The 26603-nt window shown below is 47.3% G+C and overlaps 1 protein-coding gene across 1 annotated transcript; it reads left to right on the forward strand.

The window, feature by feature from the left end:
* Positions 1 to 16592: 16592 nt before the first annotated feature.
* Positions 16593 to 20216, forward strand: RTP2 (receptor transporter protein 2). The gene is made up of 2 exons (XM_068982468.1): positions 16593 to 16835; positions 19709 to 20216. The coding sequence occupies exons 1-2, from the start codon at positions 16672 to 16674 to the stop codon at positions 20214 to 20216; spliced, it is 672 nt and encodes a 223-aa protein (XP_068838569.1). The 5' UTR covers positions 16593 to 16671.
* Positions 20217 to 26603: the final 6387 nt, after the last annotated feature.

Here is a 26603-nt window from a genome sequence, read left to right on the forward strand (position 1 = left end):
CACAAATGCATAACTTTTAAAACAGGGTGTCTGATGCTTTTCTCTCGGTTGTAAGGTTTTGAGAGGAAAAGTTTCTAAGGACCAGAGTAGTGGTTGAAGGGTGGACTTGGAGAGAGGGGTTGGTTAGAATCAGCTTAGGAGCTGGAAGGATGGAGGATGGTAAGGATCACCTCGTTGATCCAGGAAGGGACTGAGGTGAAGAAACTAGGCTACCGTCACCCAGGGCACGGGGGCAGAGGGTAGAGGGCAGGCTTCTGCCTCTGACCCCACCCGGAGGGAAAGAAGATCAGTAGAAACAAGAAAGCTGATGCAGGGACTTGTCCAGGGTCACACAGCCAAGATGTGGCCAACTAATCTGAGCTCTTACAACTGCTTGGTGCGAGTTCAATCACCTCTTTTTGGGGGGAAAAATGAGCTATTTCCTTTGAAATATGGGTTCATTTGCCTCTCTGTGTCACTCAGAGTAGTATATTTCTTAAATATGGTAATAACATCCGGCATTTGTGAGGCGCTTAGGATTTTCAAAGCACGTTGGTATTAGCAATCACATTCTATCTCATAACTACTCCTCAGAGTAGAGGTGTCGGGGGCGGGGAGTGGGGGGATACACACACCCACCTCAGAAACTCCAGAATAGCAGCAGTTCAAGTTACAGTGGAAAACCAGGGGCCATAATAACACATCAAACTGCACCTGCACACAGAATTCAAAAAAAAAAAAAAAAAAACTGCTTTGTCCCAGCCCCGATGGAGGAGTCAGACCTTGGGCAGCCACATCTCATACCACATGACCTACCTCCCTGATTTGTCTAAGGATGGACACAGGACCCCAGGGCAAAGTGCTGCCTGAGAGAGACAATGATGAGTTGGGCCACTAGAATCTTGTGTTCTGGGGATTTACAGTGACATTTGGAGACAACCAGCCAGTCCAGTGTTTCTCCAGTTTCAGTGATTTGTAATCCACTTTCATGATTCTGCTATCTCATCATACATTGAACATTTATGTACTGCTGCTGCTGCTGCTAAGTCGCGTCAGTCATGTCTGGCTCTGCAACCCCATAGACGGCAGCCCACCAGGCTCAGCCGTCCCCGGGATTCTCCAGGCAAGAGTACTGGAGTGGGTTGCCATTTCCTTCTCCAATGCATGAAAGTGAAAAGTGAAAGTGAAGTTGCTCAGTCATGTCCAACTCTTCGTGACCCCATGGACTGCAGCCTACCCAGCCTCCTCTATCCATGGGATTTTCCAGGTAAGAGTACTGGAGTGGGTTGCTATTGCCTTCTCTGACATTATGTACCAGTTTTCTTTAAATCAACTCACTTTCAAGATATAGTTCTTCCAACATAAATAAAAATAGAGAGTCATCATTCATAATAAAAATGTTCACTCTGTGCCTTCTAGAAACTATATGTTTTATCAGAGGTATGTTTGGAAAACACTAAGAGAATTGGGATACGGAAAGAAAAGGAAAGCGATGCAGAGAGAAGCTGATCCCCTGGGGAGAAGCTGGATGTCATTAATGGCACCACAATGAGATCCCTGGACAAGGATTTTAACTAGAATGCCCTGCCACCACCAGCTTGATTTCTAGAAGATTCCATCTCTTTTATAACCACTTCCTAATAAGGTCTCTGCCTCTTCTCCTATATCACCCATCACACTTGGCCTGGCTTGAGTGAGTCCCTGTTTCCTGGAACCAAAAGAGCACAGTTTACACATGTACCCAGGTTTGAGGTGTGTGCCATCAGAGAGACCATTCGGTGATTGGGTTCAGGGTTCTCAATAAGAGGCTAAGGAATGCTATAATCCCTCCCATATAAGACACAAAGCATGGTCTACCCAATGTACTGTAACCACATGGAAAGACCACGTTCCTCCAATCCCTCAAAGCAGTGGCAGGAGGCTTCTCAAAGGCACACAGCTGCCGAGACCTGGTGGATACTGGCAACACAGTCTCCAGGGTCAGGCACCTTCACTGAAGGAGGAAAGGCTTCAGCATCACTAAGGAAATGGCCTTCTAGAAAGGCAGGCGCTAAAGCAGGAGGGTCTTGGAGTCTAGGAAGAGCACTCAATGGGGTTTGGAACCCATAGAGAACTATCTTAACCCTAAGACTCTGGACAATGGAAACAGTGACAGACTTTATGAACTCCAAAATCACTGTGGAAAGTGACTGCAGCCATGAAATTAAAAGACACTTGCTCCTTGGAAGGAAAGTTACGACCAACCTAGATAGCATATTAAAAAGCAGAGACATTACTTTGCCAACAAAGGTCCATCTAGTCAAGGCTATGGTTTTTATAGTAGTCATGTATGGATGTGAGAGTTGGACTATAACGAAAACTGAGCACCAAAGAATTGATGCTTTTGAACTGTGGTATTAGAGCAGACTCTTGAGGGTCCCTTGGAGTGCAAGGAGATCCAACCAGTCCATCCTAAAGGAAATCAGTCGTGAATATTCATTGGAAGGACTGATGCTGAAGCTGAAACTCCAATAGTTTGGCCAGCTGATACAAAGAACTGACTCCTTGGAAAAGACTCTGCTGGTGGGAAAGATTGAAGGCAGGAGGAGAAGGGTTCGACAGAGGATGAGATGGCTGGATGGCATCACTGACTCAATGGATGCAAGAGTTTGAGTAAATTCCGGGAGTTGGCGATGGACAGGGAGGCCTGGCTTGCTGCAGTCCATGGGGTCACAAAGAGTTGGACATGACTGACTGAACTGAACTGAAGCCCCTGGAGTCTTGCCCCTTTGTTAAATGATTCTGACTCATGTAATCACAAGAAACTAACTTCTCTGTACCTCTAAGAGATGAGTTTCCTGGGTCCCTCCTCCTTTAGTTCTTGCAACAGGCAGGTTAATTAAATAACAAGCATGCTTAGAATCAGAATCACAAAATAGCATGCCTGTACGGGCCATAGCAATTAGGATCTTAGTCTGAAGAAAGAAGTAAAAATGTTAGTCACTCAGTTGTGTCTGACCCTTTGTGACCCCAAGGACTGTAGCCCACCAGGCTTCTCTGTATGTGGAATTTTCCAGGCAAGGACACGAGTTGGTTGCCATTCCTTTCTCCAGGGGATCTTTCCAACCTGGGAAATGAACCCAGGACTTCTGCATTGAAGGCAGATTCTTTACTGTCTGAGCCACCAGGGAAGCTTGAGATTCTGGGCTGTGTGCGTGCTAAGCCACTTCAGTCATGGCCAACTCTTTGAGACCCTATAGACTGAAGCCCTTGAGGCTCCTCTGTCCATGGGATTTCCCAGGCAAGAATACTGGAGTGGGTTGCCATGTCCTCCTCCAGGGGACCTTCCCAGGCCAGGGATTGAACCTGTGTCTCCTGCATTGACAAGTAGGTTCTTTACCACTATCACCACCTGAGAAGCCCAGATTTTAGTCTATGGGTGCCGAAACCAGGGGAAAGGCAACAAGCTTAAGGCCACAACAAGAATTTTTAACCAAGAGGTCTCCTGACACCCAGGTGGTTTATAACATGGTCCCAGCCTCCAGGGAGTGTGCAGTCACTTGGAAAGACAAAACGTGGAGAAACATGGAAGTAAAATCACAAAGAAACATGAGACATGCCATTGTGGCTAAAAACTGATGTTCCTGACTATCGGGAGGGGAGAGGGGTGTGGCTTTGAGGGTTCCAAAACGCAAGGAATGCAAGCCGCTCTTTAGGGCAGCACAGGGTAGCAGGCCTGTGGAGCTGGGGCTGGGTGGAAGCACTCCCGGGACTGGTGAAGTCCTCCTCTTTTCTGTGGGACTGCAGTGCCTCCTTCCGTCTGTGAAGATCTCTCCTCCTTGATGTCACTCATAGCAGCCATCTCTGGAGGTGGTTGGTTTGCTAGGGCTGCCTTAATAAAGCACCAAAAACTAAGTGGCTTGGACTCAGAAGTGGGTTGTCCCACAACTCTGAGATCGAGGAGTTGGCAGGCTTGCTTCCTTTTGAGCTCAGTGAAAAGAAAGCGAAAGTCAGTCGTGTCCTACTTTTTGCGACACTGTGGACTATACAGTCTATAGAATTCTCCAGGCCAGAACATCAGAGTGTGTAGCCGTTCTCTTCTCCAGGGGATCTTCCCAACTCAGGGACTCAACCCAGGTCTCCCGCATTGCAGGCAGATTCTTTACCAGCTGAGCCACCAGGGAAGCCAAAGAATACTGCAATGGGTAGCCTATCCCTTCTCCAGGGGATGTTCCTGACCCAGAAATCGAACCGGGGTCTCCTGCAGCTCAGTGAGGCAGGATCTTATACCAGTTCTCTCCTCTTGCTTCAGTTAGTGTGCTGGAAACCCTTGTGACTCCTCGGCTGTAGAAGCGTCACCTTGATCTGTCTCCATCTTCACCTGGCATTCTCCCCGTGTGTATGTGTATGTATCTGTGTATTTCCCTTTTTAATACAGACACCAATCACATGGGAGTAGCACCCACCATACAGGCTTCATCTCCACTAATTATATCTGCCAAGATCCTGTCTCCAAATCAGGTCACATTCTGAGGTACTGGGGGATTAGGATTTCAACATAAGAATGGGGGTGTATACTTCAGCCCATGGCCTCCCAAGTGGTGTTAGCAGTAAAGCACCCATCTGCCAATGCAGGAGATGCAAGAGACATGGGTTTAATCCCTGGGTTGGGAAGATCCTCTGGAGAAGGAAATGGCAACCCACTGCACTGTTCTTGCCTGGGAAGTCCCACAGACAGAAGAGCCTGGTGGGCTGCAGCGCATATGGGGTCTCAAGTGTCAGGCGGGACTTGAGCGCACACAGCACAGGGGCAGCGATTCAGCACATGACAGGAATTATCCGTGGGAGGGGGTGGTGAGATGCTCTCAGAAGCAGCACCCCCCGCACGTCTTCTTTACACCTTCTCTTTACTGTCTGAGGGGCACAGGGCTTTGCACCCTGGCCTCAGTCATGTCACAACAAAGCACTGCAGGGGGTGGGGAGGGGCGCTTACTTGACCTTTCCCAGACAAGAGGTCACTTGGTAGGAGTGGGCCAGTGCCTCTTCTCTTTCCCTTCTCACCACCTGTCCCTCTTTTCAACGGTGGCCGTAGGGGAGGGAGGGAAGTGTGTCTCATCTCCGAAGAGCACAAGGAAACAAGGTAACCGAGCTCAGCGAGTAAGGACACTTCCAGTATGCAGAGGGGAGAAAGCTCTAAGAGCCACGGGAATCTCTGCAGAGTAGGGATCTCTGAGAATATGTATACAGATCGTTACAGGTTTGATAAAAGTCCCCTAACAAGAACAGGAGACTATTATAGTTAGTGGTATTTTGACAAGCCCCGGAGAGTTTGCACTGACCCTGGTGGTGACCTAATCCAGACCTCTGCCTTAGTGAGCGTGTACTGCTGCCTGCTCCCTGCTGAGAGGTGAGACTCTCGACTCTCATCCAGCCCTTCACTGTACATAAAAGGATGCCAAGTGACACTAAGCAAAGATTCTAGGAGGACTCAGACACACCTTTCCCAACACCCAAACCAGTATTCTTTCCAGTAAAATCACTGCCATGATTTTCTATTTCTACCACCTGAGTGCAGCCACTAAATGATTGTCTTCTTCCTATGTCTCCCTGCATGGCATCACTTCTTCAGGGTGGCCTGAGAGCAGTGAAACGTGAGCCAAGATTTATAAAGAGGAGGAACTCAATTGGATTGAGGATTTTCACATATGGAGGATTTTCACATAGATGTCTAAGGATGAGATGGGCTTTGAGGTGGCTTCTGAGCTCACTTCTGAGGTGATGAAGCAGAAAATGCACAGTGAGGTGGCAGTAACTTTGACTTGCAGGGAGAGTTGAACTAAATCACTCTAAGATCCCATTCGAGCTTGAGATTTTTCTAATATCCCATCCCATTGAGAAACTGGTTCTGATCACGGAAAGAGTCAAGAGCATGGGTCTGTTTATGAATCTCAAAAGAGAAAAGAGCACGACCACGTGAGCCTGGGGCTATTTTGTGTAGAATGACAGCTTCTGTACCCCTGGACTGAGCTGCATTCCAGGGGTGGCCTGTGTCCCTCCTTTTTTCTTGGGGGTTCACACACAGCATTTGTTGAGAGTGGGACTACACCTCATCTCCCTCTGTTCCTACCTGGAGCTCCCTATCTTTTAGTCTCATGGAGAAATTCATCGTTTTCCCAACATACCACTCTTCAGTGTCCTTGTACATATCACAGCCTCTGCTTAGCATGTCTTTTTTTCTTTTTCTACTTTCCCTCGCCCTGGGAACTCTTCAAAGACCATACATTCATGAATTTTCTCAGCCTGGAAACCCGTGAACATCTATATAGTTTTCTTGAATGGCAGACTGAAAGAGTGAGTATGTGATTAAGGGTTCCAGTTAGTTTTATAGCTCTTCTGGCACCCAGATTACATGAGGCAGTTTTATTAGTGCAGTCTAGCAAATAGCCACAAGGTGGCAGGGTAGACCAAGCCGTGAAGGCCGCAGGTGCCACTGGTTCCAGAGAAAGACAGTGTAAATCAGTATCTCAGTGGCAAGTCTTGTTCATCTCTCTGTGACCTCATGGACTGTAGCCTGCCAGGCTCCTGTGTCCATGGAAATTTTCAGGCAGGAATACTGGAGTGGGTTGCCATTTCCTACTCCAGGGGAGCTTCCCAGAAATCAAGAGATCTTCCTAGAGACAACCGTGTCTCTTGGATCTCCTGCTTTGGCTGGTGGACTCTTTACCACTGTGCTACCTGGGAAGCCCCAAGATGTAAATGAGCCTGTGCAGCTTTTTTCTAATTGGCCTCCTATGCTTTGTGCTTCTTCCCTTTCTATGACCCTCCTTCCTTAGCAAAGTTATTCAACAGAATTGGCTGGTGGCCCATGGGATGTGACTCGAGGTCCTTTGGCCCTCAAATCGCTCCTTCAGAGACCTACTTGGGAGTGTAAATTTCCACTCAGGAAGTCATTCCTTTGAGTTTAGCTTTTGCAGTTCTCCTTGGAAAGGAGTTGGGGGGGGGGTCATAGGAGATGATACTAATAAGAATAACTTTAGAGATCACCAGGAGCTCTCATTTCCAAGAGCTCACTTAATCTTCAATGCCATCTTGCCAGTCAAGAAAGAATCCATTTGGCAGATGAAGAATTTGAGGCTCAGAAAGGAGAGCACATGAAGAGTAAGCGGTGGGCTGGGAGTGGAGACTTTGCCTTCCAGCTTGCGGTCGGTGGTTGCTCACTAGACAGTACCTTTGTGTGCTGGGTGATGAGGTAAAGATAAATTCTGCATCATCGTGCTATCTTCACATGCCCTAGTGCGTGACTTCTCTGACTGTACAACACAGGCTCAGAAAAGAGCTCAGGACCTCAGAACTAGAATTCCTTTCCATTTAAAATAAAACTTTTAAGGGAGAGGGAGAGGAAACGGAGAGGCATGGCATGGAACACGGCATGACACGGCAACAGCAGCTTCGTGTCAGAGTGTGGCCCTGAACCTCGGGGGCCTGGCGTCAGAGGTGGACTGGCTGCCTTACTGCTCCCTTTCTGTGCCGAGGGCCTGGGGAGGCGCCATGAACGGTGCTCTCCTAGTCACATTCAGTGACCCTGGGCAGGTGTGTGTGTGTGTGGGTGGGTGTGACATCAGCCAGTCCCTGCTGATGTGGACGTCACACAGTGCTATCTCCTGGGCAGGTGTGTGTGTGTGGGTGGGTGTGACATCAGCCAGTCCCTGCTGATGTGGACTTCACGCAGTGCTATCTCCTGGGCAGGTGTGTGTGTGTGTGTGTGTGTGTGGGTGTGGGTGGGTGTGACATCAGCCAGTCCCTGCTGATGTGGACGTCACACAGTGCTATCCCCTGGGCAGGTGTGTGTGTGTGTGTGGGTGTGGGTGTGGGTGTGGGTGTGACATCAGCCAGTCCCTGCTGATATGGACTTCATGCAGTGCCATCTCCTGGGCAGGTGTGTGTGTGTGTGTGTGTGTGTGACGGGGGGAGGAGGGGGCAGTGACATCAGCCAGTCCCTGTTGATGTGGACTTCACACAATGCTATTCCAGGCAAGCAGCTCTGGCCCTTACTCGAGCTCTTTGTTCTTGGTCAGGAAGCTTCTTCTGGTCTTCAGGCTCTGGCTCTAAATGAAAAGACAGTCTAGGATTGTCTCCCAAGCCAATAAGAAACCATGACTCTGGCTTTTCCAGCCTATGTACCTGGCAGATGGGAGACAGCAGTGGGTAATTTCTCTTGCTGAGGGCGTCCTGGGACTAGAATTCAGGCATCCAGACCCCAGAATTCTAATTGCTGGAGGCTGGCCCCTTCTCATCTGTTGTTCCCAGTGTTTTCTGCATCCAGGAGACCAACATTTTGGCTTTGGGGCTTCCCTGCTCAAGCCTTATGTTACTGTCACAGTTCAAGAGTGGCTTACAGAAACTCTACTTAACAGTTCCCATGGGGCTTAAAGTTCATACATAATTATAATTCGTAACTGCTAAGGCATAATCTTTCTTTTGAAAATAACTTATTGCTGTGTGTTTAATTTTGAAATTAATACAAGTGAAGCGCAGAAAAATTTGGAAAACAGTGATGACAATAATAATGATACTAAATAACATTTAATGAATATTCACAATGTTCTAGGATCATTAAATTTTTTTTTTTACTTTTAAATAATTACAGATTCACGGTAGAGAACTGTCTGCAATTTGGAAAACCTGGGTTTGATCCCTGGGTTGGGAAGATTCCCTGGAGAAGGGAATGGCTATCCACTCAGTATTCTTGCCTGGAGAACTCCATGGACAGAGGAGCCTGGTGGGCTACAGTCCATGGGGCCTCAGAGTCAGACATGACTGAGTGACTTTCACTTTCACTTCTAGGATCTTTAAACAAAAATTTAAAAAAATTTTTAAATAATTATAGATTCATAGGAAGTCACAAAAGTCGTACGCAGAGGTCCTGTGTGCCGTTCGTCCAGTTCCCCGGTGGTAAAGTATTGTAACTATAAAGGGTTAGTCTTGCAGTTGTGTTGTGACCACATGGACTGTAGCCCACCAGCCTCCTCTATCCATGGAATTCTCTGGGCAAGAATATTGGAGGGGGTAGCCATTCCCTTCTCCAGGGGATCTTTCTGACTCGGGGGCTGAATCTGGGTCTCCTGAATTGCAGGCCGATTCTTTACCGTCTGAGCCACCAGGCACAATATCAAAGTCAAGATGGTGATTCAGCTGGTGTAACCACAGATCTTACTCATATTTTGCCAATTTTACATGAACTGGGGCATGCGCACGTGTGTGTGTGTGTGTGTGTGTGGACAGCCCTGTGCAATTTTATCTCCTGTGTAGATTTATGGCCACCACAATCAAGACACACAACTATGCCATCACCGCAAAGCTCCTTCACGCCACCCCTTCAGTTATCCTTTCTCTCTTCAACCCTGATCCCCGACAACTACGAATCTGTTCTCCATCTGTATAAATTCATCATTTTCAGAATGTTTCAGAAACGGAACATACTAATAGCAATATAATAGAGTGAAATAATAATAATAAATACCATTGTGGAGCATTCACTATGTGCCAGGGGCATTCACGTGTGCTTTTAGTTTTGTATAAGTATGAACTCCCTGATCCTCCCAATACCGCTGCAAAGTCTCTATTACTATCCCCACTTTATGGACATGGAGACAGATAATCACCCAATTTTATGCTGCCAGTAACAGGCAGAACTGGAATTAAATACAGATATGGCTCTAGAATTTGAGGTTTTAACTATAATATTACACCATCTCTCAAATTATATTCAATACAAAATTTAAAAGCCTAAATATGGAAAAGTACAATGAAGAAAGGGCAACAGCAGCCTCAGAAAATGTCAAAGGTTTGATACCATTATAGACTGCATTCTCTCAGAATAATGCAATTAAGTTAACAATCAGTAACAAAATGAGAACTGGAAAAATCCCATTTATCTGAAAATTAAAAAAAAATCAACAAAACCCTAAAACAATTCATGGGTCAGAGAAAAAGAGAAGGAGCTTATTCTAGCAAGACGGCCACAGGTTCATGGATAGAATGTCACTGCAGCGAAGGTACGATTGTTTCAAGACCACAAAGGCAACTCTATGCTGCCTCAGACTGAATCTAGAAGGGCAGGGACTGTGTTTTGTTCATCCCGATAGCCTCAGAGCTTCACTCTGCATTGACAGGGAGTCAATCCATAACTGTCTATTTATGAATTAAAAAATAGATCTTATGGTGGACAATACCTATAGTCACTTGAATCCATAAGACAAAGCTGGAGGAAGCTACGCTACCAGAAGCAAAAGCGCACAGAAACACAGACAGAGGTTGGTAGGAACAGTGAAATTAAGGACTGGACATCTGTATTAAGGTTGGTGAGAGCACTTTGCTTCTCATGGTGCCTCTAGACATCAAATCTCATCAGTGACCAGAGCTGGGGAGGTGAGCACTTCTGACGTTTGGAAATAGAAGAATCAAAGTGATCGATCTGAGCTTATCACCAATTTGAGATAAGTATCCAGGTCTCTGTCTCACCATAGAATGGTTTATGCCAAGAGAAGACCCTTCACATTGCCGGAGACTATTTTTTTTTTCAGCTTTTGAGAGTCTGTTTTTACACAGAGGCAGTATCGTAATGACGTCACAAGGTACGGTGTGGGCAGCAGCACATGCGAGGCTCAAGGGGATGCTGCAGCTAAGGGGTTGATGGCGGAGCCAGATGGGGTGCCTGAATGCAGGCTTGGGAATAAGGCTCTGTGTTTCATAAGTCATTATATACCAAACTAGAAATATATCAGTGCTATACAACACTAAAGACCATTATACTCCCTTTTTAATTTAAACACATTCTATAGTCAAATAAAGTAAAATTTTTTACCAATAATAACTGGACAAAATAGTGAAGGGCAGGGAGAGGTAGGGAAAAGAGAGTGTAGAACTTTGGCTTATTCTTTAATATATTGTGTACTGCTTGACATTTTATAGTGAGTCTATTACTTTTAATAAATCTGGACCTAGGGACAAGCTTAAAGGATAAAATGGACATATTGGTAAGCCAGATTGTTTGGGTCCAAATCTTGGAACTGTCACTGATTAACCAAGTGCATGCGTGCAAGCTCAGTTGCTACTGTTGTGTCCCACTCTTTGTGAGCCTATGGAGTAAAGCCCACCAGGCTCCTCTGCCCATGGGATTCTCCAAGCAAGGATACTGGAGTGGGTTGCCATGTCCTCCTCCAGGGGATCTTCCTAACCTAGGGATCGAACCTGAGTCTCCTGTGTCTCCTGCATTCCAGACTCATTCTTTACAGCTGAGCCACTGGGGAAGCCCATTAATTAAGTGACTGCCAGTAAATAACTTAGACTTTTGATACTTCAGTTTCCTCACATGTAATATGGGGATAATAATTAGATTATCAACTTCATAAAATTCTTGTGTGTTTAAATTAATTAACATATGTGAAGTACTAAGAAAAACTCATGATGCAAAGTAAGCACTCTGTCACTATTAACTTTTACTATAATTAAGGCTAATCAGGATTTTCCTTCCAACTAGATTTTAAGGTGAAGAAATAATCTGCTTGTTTTCTTGTTTCATTGTTTCCTTAGATGTTTCCTGATGTCTCAAGAACTGGTTTGTGACTTCTGCTGTTTCTTACATCATATAAAGTCTCTTGGAAGAATGACTTGGACTCCCATATGGAAACTGAAGCTACCCATGAGTTTGGTGTACTCTGACCAGTTTACATCAATAGGTCCCTTGGACATTGAAGCCATTCTGGATTGAAGCTCAGAGTTCCCTCACCCTCTTGGACTTGACTTAATTGTGCAGAGAGCAATACAGATTAAATAATTATAATGCATTTTGCACCTTTGGCTACTTTATCATCACAGAATTTACTCTCCAGTATAAATTATTTTTCAAACTCTTTTTTTCCCATCCTTACTGGCATCAGTTCACATTAAAACTTTCCTGTCCTTCTATGCATGATGTGTGCTCAATCATGTCTGATTCTTTGCAACCCCCAAAACTGTAACCCGCCAGGCTCCTCTGTCCATGGGATTTCCCCAGCAAGAATACTGGAGTGAGTTGCCATTTCCTTTTTCAGGGGATCTTCCTGATCCAGGAATCGAATCCACGTCTCCTGAGACTCCTGCTTTGGCACGTGCATTTTTACCATTGAGCCACCTGGGAAGCTTTCCTGTCCTTCTAAATTATCTTCTGAAAACTAAATAGGGGACATTTCTCTCCTTCTGACATGGCCCACACTGTGTCTGTGGAGTGTGTTTCTTTCTAAATAAATCCACTTCTTACCTATCACTTTGTCTCTCACTGAGTTTTTTCTGTGATGAGACATCAAGAACCTGAGCTCCATAAAGTCCTGAGACCACACAGCCTAACACCACACAAAAACAAGCTCAGAATGGATTAAAGACCTGAATGTAAGGCCAAACACTGTAAAACTCTTAGAAGAAGACAGAGGCAGAGCACTCTGACATAAATCACAGTAAGACTTTTCAATCCACCTCCTAGAGTAATGAAAAAAAAAAAAAAAAAAACAACAAATGGGCCCTAATTAAAACCTTTCACACAGCAAAGGAAACCATTAACAAAATGAAAACACAACCCTCCAGAATAGGAGAAACTATTTGCAAATGAAGTAACTAACAAGGGATTAATCTCCAAAATATACAAACAGCTTATGCAGCTCAATAAAAAAAAAACAAGCCCAATCAGAAAACGTTCAAAAGATCTAAATAGACATGTCTCCAAAAATGAAAGATGATGGTTAAAAAGTACGACATCACTAATTATTAGGAAAATGCAAATCAGAACTATAATAAGGTATCACTGCACACCGATCAGAATGGCTGTCATCAAAAACTCTACAAACAATAAATGGTGCAGAGGGTGTGCAGAGAAGGGAACCCTCCTACACTGTTGGTGGGAATGTAAACTAATACTGTCACCATGGAGAACAATATAGAGGTTCCTTAAAAAACTAAAAATAGAGCTACAATATGATCCAGCAATCCCACTCCTAGGCATATATCTGAAGAAAGCCATAATTTGAAAAGATACATGCACATCAATGTTCTCTGCAGCACAATTTACAATAGCCAAGACATGGAAATAGTCTAGATGTCCATCGTGGCAGAGGAGTGAATAAAGAAGATGTGGTAATAAATACAATGAAATACTACTCAGCTTTAAAAAAGAATGAAATTTTGCCATTTGCAGCAACATGGATGGACCTAGAGACTGTCATACTGAGTGAAGTAAGTCAAACAGAGACAGAGAAGTATCATGGCATTGCTTATATCCAGAATCTAAAAAACGAAATTGAGTTACAGATGTAAAAAATAACCTTATGAACCCTGTAAGTCTCAATAGTTGGTTCAGATCAGTAATGGCAGTCTTTGGAAATGCTACTGAAAGAGATATTTCTTTCTAAACCTGTTGTCAACTTTATTAGTTATGTTATGTTGATAAGGAAGTATAAGTCTCCCCTCCAAAAAGATCCTGATGTTTCATGCTGCACAGTCTACATGTGAGACAGAAAATTTAAAAATGACCATTTTTCCCCCTCTGGAAGTTACAGTTGGAATAAAACTGAAGTCAAAGTGAATAAAAGAAAATAAACTTACAATTAACACTGGGTAAGGCAGGAGGGATAAGTTGGAAGATTGAGATTGACATATACATACTGCTGCTGCTGCTAAGTCACTTCAGTCATGTCCAACTCTGTGCGATCCCATAGACGGCAGCCCACCAGGCTGGGATTCTCCAGGCAAGAACACTGGAGTGGGTTGCCATTTCCTTCTCCAGTGCATGAAAGTGAAAAGTGCAAGTGAAGTCCCTCAGTCGTGTCCAACCCTCAGCGACCCCGTGGACTGCAGCCTTCCAGGCTCCTCCATCCACGGGATTTTCCAGGCAAGAGTACTGGAGTGGGGTGCCATTGCCTTCTCCCATGTACGTACTACTATGTATAAAATAGACAACTAGTAAGAATCCATGGCGTAGCACAGGGAACTCTACTCAATACTCTGTAATGGCCTAGATGGGAAAAGAATCTAAAAGAGTGGATATATGTAAATGTGTAACAGATTCACTTTGCTGTACACCTGAAACTAACATAACGTTGCAGATCAGCTCTACTCCAATAAACATTTAAAAAAAAATATGGCCGCCCTGCGGAGTGAAGCTGCCAGTGTGTGATGTGGCCACAGCTACATTAGTGAGCTCTTACGCTGTGGCTCCAGGAGCAACCCAGTGCTCTTTGCAGACAACTGAGTTTGTAACTGTGAGGTGTAATTTGGTTGTATCACAAGCATTTCTTCTTGAGAGAAAACAGGACTGTGGTACAGAAGGATGACTTATATTGATCTCTGCTTAGAGTGCTCCCACTCAAATTAAGTATCATTCTAGGCCTAAGGGGATTGCATCATTTGAGTAAAAGCAAGCAGGTAAACCCTGACAATCCTGCCCTCTATCTTTTTGTGTTTCCTTCATTGTCATTTGTTCTGAGAACAATGACACAGTATTTTCAAGAGAGTAACTCCTGGCACATGGCTCTGGGCTGGGTCATGGGCTCCTCAATTCATTCAGCGCCCAGGACTCCCGGGAACCCCCAGCCTGCCTGGCTGGTAACTGACTGCTAAGAGCACCTCCTTTGAGAAGCGAGCCGCCCAGTCCTGAGCCCAGGAATTTCCCTGGCCAAATCATTTCCATTTCTGGGCAGAAGCTGTTTTAATTCAGCATCGTGAGATTTCAGGTAAGAGATGAGGAGCTCAATGAGGAAATCAGATATTTAAAAATAAAGAGTAGCCCCCCGCCCCTTGCAAAAAAATAAAGGGTCCCTCTAGTGCTCTCAGTCAAGGTCTCTAAGTCACAGTTTTGTCGGTCTTCAGCACACAGCTGGTAGAGGACACATCCTCCTCTGAGAGGCGGTCCAGTGGTGTTTCCCATGACCTCACCTGAGGTGAGCAGCACTCAGGGCAGAGACCAAGTCTGGAGGTCAACACTGAAAGCTTTCTTTCCGGCTCCTCTTACTTCTGCATGCTCTTCCCTCTGTGATCCAATTTCCTGGTCGAAGGACAGAAAGATGACTACCCCCAGTGTACATGTGTGCTAAGTCGCTTCAGTTGTGTCTGACTCTTTGTGACCCACCAGGCTCCACCGTCCATGGGATTCTCCAGACAAGAATACTGGAGTGGGTTGCCATGCCCTCCTCCAAGGGATCCTCCTGACCCAGGGATCGAACCCGCATCTCTTATGTCTCCTGCATTGACAGGTGGGTTCTTTACCACTAGTTCCACCTGGGAAGCCCAGGCTACAGCTGGAAAAGCCCTTCTATCACAGCCTCCCCTGTGTGGGTGAGGAGACTGCGCTCCACTGTGGGAAATGACAGAATTCTAAGACCATGTAGACCTTGGGGCAGAGCTGGAGTCAGCTGCCAAGGCGCCTTATCTTTTCCCTGCTGAGGCTGCCTCTCTCCAGCGACTGCCTTCGTTTGGATCATGCAAATATGGGGCCAAGTTCCCTGCTAGTCTCAAAAGTACTTAAATTGGGCATCAGGGAGCTGTGGGTACCCTATTGCCTGCCTGTTTCAGCAGCAGCAGAGGCAGCAGTAGCCATCAGCACAGAACCAGCTTGCTCCCCCAGCAGCTGCCTGGGATTAGGAACTGAATACAAGCTCAACAAATCTATGAATTTCTGAATCTAAAATGTTATCACCATGCTTCTCACAGCATGTGAAGTTATATTCTGTCTCACCAACTGGTCTGTGAGCTCCCCAAGCAAGGGAACCACATGTCACTTCTTTCACAATGTGTCACTTCTCTTATGTGTCAGGAGTGCAACAGTACTGCAATAAAGACCCTGATGCTGAGAAAGACTGAGAGCAGGAGGAGAAGGGGGCAATCAGAGGGTTGGATCGCATCACCGATTCAATGGACATGAGTTTGAGCAAACTCTGGGAGACAGTTAAGGACAGGGAAGCCTGGCGTGCTGCAGTTCATGAGGTTACAGAGTCAGGCATGACTTAGTGACCGAACAACAATGAAATGAACATATGGGTTTGGGTTTGGTGGAGCTGAATCTGGCTCATGGATGAGCCACTTGGAGGTGTATAAACCTCAGCCTCCTGATCTGGGGGAAGCGAGGTGGGGGTGGGGGTAATCCTGGCCTTGGCCAGAGCATGAGTCAAGCAGCTAGTGCTTGGCACATGGTAAGTGATGGTTCCAGCATGTCAGGGGACGTGGGTGCCGTAGGCGCTGCATTTCCCAGTCCCTCATTTCTCCGTGGTCCCCTAGGGTGTCCCAGTCACCATAGTACATGAAGTGGAGAATGCCTGGAAGACCGGTAGGGGTGAAACACAGCCACCGAATCGTCCTTGCCTCCTGGAGCCCTGGGAAGCCTGGGTGAGTGTGGTCCGGGGCTCAGCCCCTACCCTGCTCACTGCCGTCGCATCACTGCCCAGCCCTGCATCCCCAGCCTAGCTCAGGGCCCTGGGACTCCCCTTTGGGACTTCCCTCTTCCCCAGCCCTGGCCTCAGCTGCCATGGCAACAGGTACCAGGGTGACGAAGGAGGTTGCTGGGTCCTGTTTCCTTCTGGTCCTGACAAGGAAGCTTTTCAGGCCTCAGAGATTGCACTGCTTTGCACCCACCTGGCTGTTCTGTGGTCTCGCTCAGGCTGAGCTCAAACTCCCAGCCCTTCCAACAGGACCATGTGTACCAGCCTGACCACTTGTGAGTGGAAGAAAGTCTTCTATGAGAAGATGGAGGTGGCCAAGCCAGCCGACAGCTGGGAGCTCATCATAGACCCCAACCTCAAGCCCAACGAGCTGGCCCCTGGCTGGAAGCAGTATCTGGAGCAGCATGCCTCAGGCAGGTAAGAGGTGGGGTGTGAAGGGCTGTGGGGAGCCCTGTGGCACAGCCCTGGGGGGCACTTTCCAAGAGGAGGCAGAGATGCGTGGAGCCTCATTCTAGGGTCAACTCAGGTTAGAGGTTAGAGGCCAGAGAAAGAACTGCCAGGTGGGTCGAACCAGCTTTGATTCTAATCCCAACTATACCACTAACTCCCTGAGTGCTCCTCCTAGTAAGCTGTATTCTGTCTCTAGGTTGTATTTTCCATAGTAAAGAGCTGTGATTCTTCAATGCTCCTGCAATCTCTGACATTTTAAATGTTTTCACATGTTCCTAATTTCTTAAAGATTGGTAGGAACAAAGCGGAGGAGGCCATGTGGTCCATTGGGGAAAGCCTTAGCTCTTTCTGGTCCTAGGTCTGTGCAGTCAACTCATTGAAATCAGATTTGAATACAAAAGCATTTATTGTTCACCTGCTAAGTTCTAGAAACTGGCTTTGGAGCTAACAGCTGTGAAATTGGGCAAATCCTTTCCCCTGTGTAGTTTCTGTTTTCATATTTGCAAAACCAGAGAGTGGGCCTGAGGTAATCAGTCAAATCTCTTCCAGCTCTTTTATCTATGGGTCTCTGACAAAAAGATCTTTGGGCAGGAGTTCAGTAGGTCCTCAGGGCACAGCATCACATATGGGATAGGCGCTCCATGTCTTTCATACAGCAAGGGGTCCTTGGGTCAAGAGGACACATCCATCTGAAGTCTACTTGCCTCTCTCTCTTCTAGATCACGGCTGGGGTTGGGGCCAACAGAATGCCCTGCCCAAACTGCCTCAAGCTCCTCTCCAGGGTTGATGTGGGATTCTTCCCTGGGTCCACTGAATTAAGGGCAGATGGTAACCCTAGGCTCCTAGGGTGGCTGTGTTCTGGGGGTGTAAACACAGAACCTGGACACACAGACTGGGGAGTTCACACATGCTTGCTTGCCTGTGGAGTTCCTTGTGGCGCTGGGGGTGAGACAGAAGGAGGCAGGCAGTGGGTGGGCAGCTTACACTTGTACTCCTTCCCCAAACCTGCAAATGTTAGCCTGAACCCGACTGTAGACAAAAGACAGAGAGGCAGGGATCGATGGGCTCATTTCAACTAAAACCCCCACAAGACACATCTGATGGGCACGTTATGGGCTGGGCCCTAGCTCTGTCTCTGACTAGCTGTGTGTGTGCAGAGGGCTCTCTTTCCATGAAATGAAAGGCTGACTGGATGATCCGAAGTTTCCCTCCTCCTGGACTTTGAGATATAAGACCTGAGGTCTGGCTTGAGGGAGGGGAAAGATCTCCAGATTGGCTTGATTTTAAAAGGTGCTGAAGGAGGAGACTGACAATGTGAAGCTCTGAGTTGGCAAGTGGGAGGGGTGGAAGGGCTGGAAACTCAGGTGCAGGGGCCCAGCAGGTTGGAGGCTGAGCCCCCCAGGCTCATGGCTCCTCTCGCCTCAGGGCTCAGCTGGTCTTACTCCTGGCTCCCAGCTGGCCTCAGGCGGGGCTGGAGAAGCATCACCCTTGTGCATATTCTGCACAGAGACTTACCCTTACCTATCAGTGTTGGGACTCAGTAACCCTGCTGCCCCGCAGCTCTGGCCTAGCACAGGGAGGCAGGATGGAGGCGGACACTCCCTGCCGGCTCAGGCCAATGAGGACGCTCTGGCCTGCCAACCCTGCCTCAGGCTGCACTGGATCCTGTGATGGGCCTGTGCTGTCTGTGGGCCCTAGGGTTTGGGGCCATGCTTGGCTTCATCTCCATTCCACAGCCTGGGCTGCGTGGTGCTTGGCATCACAGTAGGTGCTGTGCAGGACCTGTTGGACTGAACTGAGTTCTTCATCAGAGGCCCTTCAGGGCTATTTACAGGGGTCTTGGAGAGGGTCAACAGTGAGGGCAGATGCAGCTCAGTGGACCCAGGACTGCCATACAACCTCAGGAACAGGGCCCTGGAAGAGCTCTATCTCGGGGGGGAAAGAATTGCCATTGGTGGTAATGAGTTCTCTGTCACTGAAGGTGTGCAAGCACTGGGGAGAGCTGAGATGAAGCCTAAGCCATATGAGTCCCAGGCCACTTCCCTTGTACTTCCTGAGGCCAAAACCCAAAGGGGCCTGGTTAGACAAAGCAGCCAGTGTATCTATAAATGTGGTGTGTATATGTGTGTGAAGGGCCTGTGTGTACATAAATGTGCATGTGTGTATATGTGTGTGGAGGGGTATGCAAACCAGGATACACCTTCCCAACCTCTGCTGCAGCCCTGGATTGGGATCTAAGGATGATCTGTCAAGGGACAGGCGAGAGCCCTTTGTGAAGGTGCAAGGACCAAACTCCATAGTCTTCTGCCTGCTGGCCCATCTCACCCATCTGCCTGCCCGTCCTGTGAATTCTCTGTGTTCTGTGTTTGACACAGCTAGAGGCAAATCTTTGCCCCAGAGCAGACAGGATGCATGAGTGAGATGTGTGGTCATCCTCTTTATCAGAGTCATGAGAGGTCTGAGCAGGAGGATTCTTATTGGACACAATTACCCTGCATTTCACAGATGAGAAGTAAGGCCCAGACTGGCAGGAGTGACGCTGGACAGCATCCAGACCCATGTCAGGCTAAGGGAGGGTACACGGGAGGTAGGCTGGAGAGCAATGCTGGAGGCCACATGGCTCCGGTGTCTGGCTTATGAGGATGCTGTCCTAGGCCCAGGGGAGTTCTCCAAGAGGAGGCTGAGACTTCGGCTCAGGCACTAATGTGCCCAGGGGGCAGTAAACACTCCACCTTGACTTCCAGGCACAGGCACCCAGGACCCTTCCTTTCCATGCTCCTCCAGGAGGGCTGTCTGGAAGGGAGGCCCACCTTGTCCATCCCTGTCTCTCTTCCCCGCAGGTTCCACTGCACCTGGTGCTGGCACACCTGGCAGTCAGCCAACGTGGTCATCCTCTTCCACATGTACCTGGACCGCGCCCAGCGGGCGGGCTCCGTGCGCATGCGCGTCTTCAAGCAGCTGTGCTATGAGTGCGGCACGGCGCGGCTGGACGAGTCGAGCATGCTGGAGGAGAACATCGAGAACCTGGTGGACAACCTCATCACCAGCCTGCGCGAGCAGTGCTACGACGAGGACGGCGGCCAGTACCGCATCCACGTGGCCAGCCGCCCGGATAGCGGGCCGCACCGCAGCGAGTTCTGCGAGGCCTGCCAGGAGGGCATCGTGCACTGGAAGCCCAGCGAGAAGCTGCTGGAGGAGGAGGCGACCTTCTCCGGTGCCTCCAAGTCACGGGCCCAGGAGGGATCCGGCTACAACTTCTTCTCCCTTCGCTGGTGCCTCTTTGGGGCCTCCCTCTGTCTGCTTATTGTATATCTGCAGTTCTCCTTCCGAAGATCGAGCTTCTTTTAGTGCAGCGGGTTGAGGGTGCAGGAGGGCTCGTGGGGGTGCAGTTCTGATCCTGCTTCTGCTACAGATTCAGTTTATGAACCTGGACAGCCCAGTTACCTCTCTGGACCTCAGCTTATTACCCTGCAGAATGAAAGTTGCTCCAGGAGGTATTTAATAATCCTTCCATTAAAACTCGCAGTGATGGGGGCATGGGGAGAAGGGTCTAAGGTGGATTTAGAACTCTCCAGGTCTGGTGTTAGTACTTATCTCACAGTGGGCAGACCCCCCCCCCCCCACCTCCATCTTTACCTCTTCTTCTGCTTCATTTTCATATCCTATATCCCCTTAGGACCCCCTTAGGTCCAGTCTTGTCCCTGCCTGATTCTCAAGTTTATCTTCAGTTGCTTCTGAGCATCCCACCATGGCTCCCTTTGGGGCGGACTGCGGCTGCACCCGAGGCATCTTCAGTCAATATTCAATGTGTCTTCACTCTGTCCCTCTCCTGGAGAGCCAGCTCCCACCATTCTGAAAGGCACCATTTATTTATTTTTTTTAACTCTGATGCTAGAGCCTGCTTGGCTGGAATTATTTAGAACTGCACTATCCAATACTATTAGTCATTAGCCATACGTGGCTAAGTTTAAATTAATTAAAATAAAATGAAAAATTCAGTTCCTCAGTTGTACCAGGCATCTATCAAGGACTTAGTGGCTAGTGGTACTGTGCAGATATAGAACGTGTTCACAGAAGCTTCTACTGAATAGTACTTGTCTAGAATTTGAAATTCCCATGTCAGTGTATGTGGTCTCATAAAATAAGAGGTGGGTACAGGAAGTATCTGCAGTCTGAGGCCTTCTGGGGACAGGGACAGATTGTGGGGTACAGATACACAAATAAATATGTATCCTCTGTGCTCTGTCAGTTGACTGGAATTCTTGAATCCCAGTGCTACCTAAATTTATTTCCTGGGAAGGAGGCCTTGTAAACATTCACCGCAAGTGATGGCTGTGTGTGTGTGTGTGTGTGTGTGTGTGTGTTGGTTTGGGGCTGGGAGAGTGTATTCCTGTGCTCTGTGGAAGTATGTGAGCTGTGGCACCCCTGTTTACATGTGATGCAGTATGATGTGTGATATTGCCATCCTGTATGGAAATACCTTGTAGAAGATTCTATAGCTGTTCTAAATGCCGGGGATGCTCAGGGAAAGGGCAGGTGAGGCAGACCTGGGGATGTGACTCCTCCAGGTGACAGTGGAGCTGTATACGTCCGTTTAGGGCAGGCAATGACCAGGGGGACACATGAACAGTGGAAACAGTGCCTGTCTGCCAGCCACTCCCCCTTGCCCAGTCCACGAGATTGCCCGCTGAGAGAGAACACATTTGCTGTATCTGTTCTCTCAGGCATAGCTGTGACTTGGATGATTTGACTGGGTAATTTGATTCATGATCTGGTATCAGATAACCCTGTGCTTATTATTATCTGGAATAGGAAAAGAAACTCTCCCATTCAATACTCTGAGTTGTTTCGTGACATTCACACCTTTCTATAGCTCACCTTTAGAGCTTCTGCCCCAAGTGGGGCCTGCAAACTGAAGATGGAGGTTCAAGGTGGTGTGTTTGTGTGGATGTGATTCCAGAGATGGGCTGCTGTGGACGCTGTTGTCACCTGTACACTTACGTGCAGGCTGGCTTTACCCTTCTCTGGCTTTGGCAGAGGGCTTCTGGTGGCTTGTCCAGATTCCTCCGTGGACCTGCAGGAGCAGAGAGCTAGGCTGTCTGGGAAAATCTCCATTTCTTCGACTGGGTGCAGGAGAGGCACAGGAAAAGTTCAGGCTGGTGCATTTGCCAACTAGCGGGCATATGGGGGTGCATTCACCTCTTCCAGTCACAGAGGAGGCCCACCTGGGCCTGGGCCTCTGCAGAGCATGCGCCTCAGGGGTGTTGCTCAACCGCAGACACGAGGTGGCTTCTGGGAAGATGAACATGGCAGTCCAGGAATCATGAGGTTTCCTGAGGTCTCCAACTGTTCCCAGCTTGATAAAGCAGCACCAGCAGCATCTATTACTGAAACTGTGGTATGTGAGTTTAGGGCTAGACTGCTGAGATTGCGTCAAGGGGAGAGTCAGGCCTCAGGTGGATCAACAAAGGTGGAGCCTCTGAGGTGGGCCTGGAGGTTGAAGAGCCACTAAAAATGGAAGGGGGTGAGGGGACTAGAGCAGGTGGAATGAGACGAGATCTGGGGAAAATTCGAGGAGATGAGCATCTTCTCCTTTAGCAATCCCTTCTTTTCAGTTTTATAAGTGCACCTGTAGCTTCTTCATATTTAACTCAAATGAAACTTCCCAGACGTCACATCCCCTCTAACTACTATCCGGTATTTAAAAAAATTCCCTCAAAGACGTGTTTCTCAAAGAGTAGATTATATTTATCTTTATTTCTTATATTCTCCTTAATTCTTCGGTGTCTCATTCCCATGTCCTTAGAACTGTCCCCCTGCACCCCATTGCCAAACCATCTCTGCCCCACTGCTGCCTTTTGCTCTCCCTCCTTGAAGGTTCCAGGTCAGCATTTGCTCCTTAGTCTCCTATTTCTGTTTCCTCTCTGCTGCTACGGCATTCTTTCTCTCAGGATGCTTTACCTTCCCTGGGATTCTCTCGCTCTGCTGATGTTCTGTTATATACACCCCCCGTGACTTAGGTTTTCAGTATATATGAGCTTCTGGTTCTTACTGATTCTCTAACTGTTTCTACCGTACTCCAGATCTCCAGATCAATTGACCTTTCCACCAGGAGCATGACCAAAGCTGATCTCGTCATTCTGCCATCCAAACTCGCTCCTCCTATTTTAGAAATCTGGTATTTTATCTCCTGACCTCTTGTACCACCCTTCCCCACCCTGCACGAATTGGTCACCATGCCCTGTCGGTTGCTCTTCCCCAGCACCTCCAGGGTTGATCTCTCCTTTCTTCCTGTTCACTGCTACCTGAACTCATCATTTGTACGCCTCGGCTCTGTAGTCTCCTTCATTATCATCATGGCTGGAGCCTCCCCCACCGCCCATAGCCCACCCGCCACACTACCACTATCCCGGGGTCATTTTCTAATAATCTACATGGTTGAGTCACTCCCTTGCTTACACTCTTTCCTGCTAATGGATGAAACTCTCATTAGCCAGCCACACCTCATTTCCAGATACTAATAATGCATACCATTTATTGAGGAGGACTCAAGAAACACTTGCTGTTCTAGTCATTTACTGTGTGCGAGGCGCTGTGCTAAGCCGCGGGAGGTGCCAGGATCTCACCGCTTGGAGCTGCCTCTGCCACTGCACTTTGCATATTGCCTCCATTTGCATGTGTGCCTGTCCCCCACTGTCACTTGTTTTTCATCCCCAGGACCTGACACAAAGTCACTGCTTAATCAGAATGGTCGACTGACTAAATCCTTGTCTTGTTGCTGCAATATTCTCTACCACACCTTTGTTCCCACCGAGAGCAATTCTGTGCATTCCACGTATTGTGATACCCCAGCTGGAAGTGAAGGGAATGCAGACTTCATGTCAGCTAGTATTTCTAATCTCCCCTTAGTAACAGCCTGTGAAATAGGCACTATGATTATCCACACTTCCAGGGGGAAAACAGGCTTAGTGAGATCTCCAGTTTGTGAGCTGGTTAGTTTGTTACAGGACCCAGGATTCCAAGAAATAAAGAACTAAATAAGCCCGTTTGGGCTCAATATATTATGTTTATTACATATATTGAGACTCAGCTCAGATCCTGGACAAAGACCACAGCACTTTGCCAGAGGGCAGAGGCACCCACGAACATTCGGATGACAGCTGGACCTGAAGGTGGGTGGAGAGGGGGTGGGGTGGGGAGTCAGAGTCTGAGTTCTAAAACCTGGAAGCAGAAATGTCTGAAAAACGTGCAAAAATTGCCTGCTAGTGTGGCTGACAAGAGGTTTAGGAGAGCACTTTCTCAGATACTTGGTGTGAAATTAACCCTGTGGGCACGGACTTTTGTCCCTGTGATGTGGAGTGGATATTTGTTCCTCATCGCTCATGAAGCCCATGTGGCCTGTCAAAAGAGGCTGTCTTCTTATTCTTGTTTTCTTAATTCTTTTATACCCTGTAACAGCGTCTGTGTTATAGGTGTTTCAAGAAGTCAGTGCACTATAACCCCTGTGTGTCTCTTTGTACTATTTTCACACCACTAAGTCAGTATATCTGGCTTTCGTTAATTACTGGTTGGCAGTTGCTTGCAGAGTATCTGATGAAGAGGACAGTGAGGTGTGGAAAAAAATTTGTGCTAAGACTCAGGATCTCTAGGCACTAGTCTAACAGCACAGTGGAATGAGTCAATGCAGACCCATTACCAACCCAGGAAAAACTGCATGGAGTGTATCCTATGGTTATACATCTGTTATCCTTCCATTTTCATCCATAAGTCAACATCTGTCTGCTCTGGTCTGTTTCACTCCTGGTAGTCCTAAGTTCTCGGGTCACAAAGATAATTAGACATAGTCGCTAACTTGGAGGGCTCACAACATGTGCCAGTCAATGCTAGGAAAGGGACAATTTTAGTTATACCTGGGGGTAAGGAGTTAGGGATGGTTTCTTAGACCAGTCATGCAGGGGTATATTTTGTAGAAGTGGTCAGGGAGTCAAGGGTGGGTCTCAGAGGGAGCTAAGGGCATCCCATGCTGAGTCACCAAAAACACCACCCATGGACTTCCCTGGTTATTCAGTGGTTGAGAATCCACCTGCCAATGCAGGGGACGCAAGTCCAATCCAGCTCCAGGAAGATTCCACATGCCGTTGGGCAGCTAAGCCCATGCATCCCAACTACAAAGCCTGAACTCTAGAGCCTGTGAGCCACAGCTACTGAAGCCTGGTGCAGAGCCCATGCTCCCTAACAGGAGAAGCCGCCTCGGTGAGAAGCCTGCACGCTGCAGCTGGAGAGGAGCCTCCACTCGCCGCAGCTAGAGAAAAGCCCGAGCAAAGCAACAAAGACCCAGCGCAGCCAAAAATAAGTGAATAAATTAGAAAAATAAAAAGGGAGACCTACAGACAGAGCTTGGAGAAGGCAATGGCACCCCACTCCAGTACTCTTGCCTGGAAAATCCCCTGGATGGAGGAGCCTGGTAGGCTGCAGTCCATGGGGTCGCTAAGAGTCCGACACGACTGAGCGACTTCACTTTCACTTTTCACTTTCATGCATTGGAGAAGGAAATGGCCCCCACTCCAGTGTTCTTGCCTGGAGAATCCCAGGGATGGGGGAGCCTGGTGGGTTGCCGTCTCTGGGGTCGCACAGAGTTGGACACGACTGAAGTGACTTAGCAGCAGCAGCAGCAGAAAGAGAGCTTATTTTACTCTCAGAAAGAATAAGCAACCAGCTACCAGAAGAGGGCAGGATGGAGGCCAAGAGGAATCTAGGCACACTGCCAGAAAGAGGCAGAAAAGCAAGGAGGGTTGGAGTTGGGTAAAGACAGCTCTTTTGGCTCAAGTAAGGAGTGAGAGCAAGGAGCATGAAAGACATTTTATTATTATTTTTAGAACTTGTCTTTAAAAACAAATATAAAAAAATAGTGCTGAATCCTACCCTTGTGTCTTCTAGAAACATTTGAATGCCTACATATTTTATCGTGGGTGCCTCTATGTATTAAAGTAGCATTCAGTTTTCCTCCTCGTTCTGATCTTTCTCCATCCATGTTTTCCTCTCATTCAAGGAGCTAGAATAGCCTCATTTCTTTTCTTTAGATACAGCAATAAATGATCTCTTCAGGTGCACTGTAGGTAATGAGAATCTGGGCTGCAAGTCACAAAAGTAACAACTTTGCTCAAACAACACAGAAACCTTTGTTTATTCAATGCTGAAAATAAAGTCAAGTAACTAATTTAATAATCAGTGAAAGTAGCAGTTTGTTTCTGGTCCTAATTGTTCATGTTTTTTTAATTCAGTTGAGAACAATTGGAGTACAGCTGGTTTTCCATTTTGCTTTTTTATTCCTTCCTGTTTGTTTCTATGTTGAAGGTGAACTACCTTCTTATGATTTAAATATGCATATATCCACATTCTTTATATACATTTAGTAGATTCATTAAATAAGAATAAATGTCCCTGATGAAATAAAATATATAAAACTTTGGATTATGTATGCATATGTGTGTGTTCATATATCAAAGTGTTTACATAAAAGATAAGAACGAGAAAAACACCCCTGGGAGCTGGCCTGGCATTCACAGATGGCCCCAGTACTCTCCTGTTGAGCATAACTCCACAGAGCAGCAGTTTCAGACTAGAGTACTCTGGTATGATGCTTGATCAAGGCAAGCATAAGGGGACTTCCCTGATGGTCCAGTGGCTAAGACTTCATGCTTCCAGTGCAGGGGGCCTGGGTTCAATCCCTGGTCA

The sequence above is a fragment of the Capricornis sumatraensis genome, chromosome 1, assembly GCF_032405125.1.
Source record: "Capricornis sumatraensis isolate serow.1 chromosome 1, serow.2, whole genome shotgun sequence".
NCBI lineage: Eukaryota > Metazoa > Chordata > Mammalia > Artiodactyla > Bovidae > Capricornis > Capricornis sumatraensis.

What these genes read in the sequence shown, in the direction of transcription:
- RTP2 (XM_068982468.1), top strand. Translation starts at nt 16,672, where the DNA reads ATGTGTACCAGCCTGACCACTTGTGAGTGGAAGAAAGTCTTCTATGAG. An exon ending in GAGCAGCATGCCTCAGGCAG is followed by an intron (nt 16,836 to 19,708) that starts GTAAGAGGTGGG and finishes TCTTCCCCGCAG; the next exon opens with GTTCCACTGCACCTGGTGCT.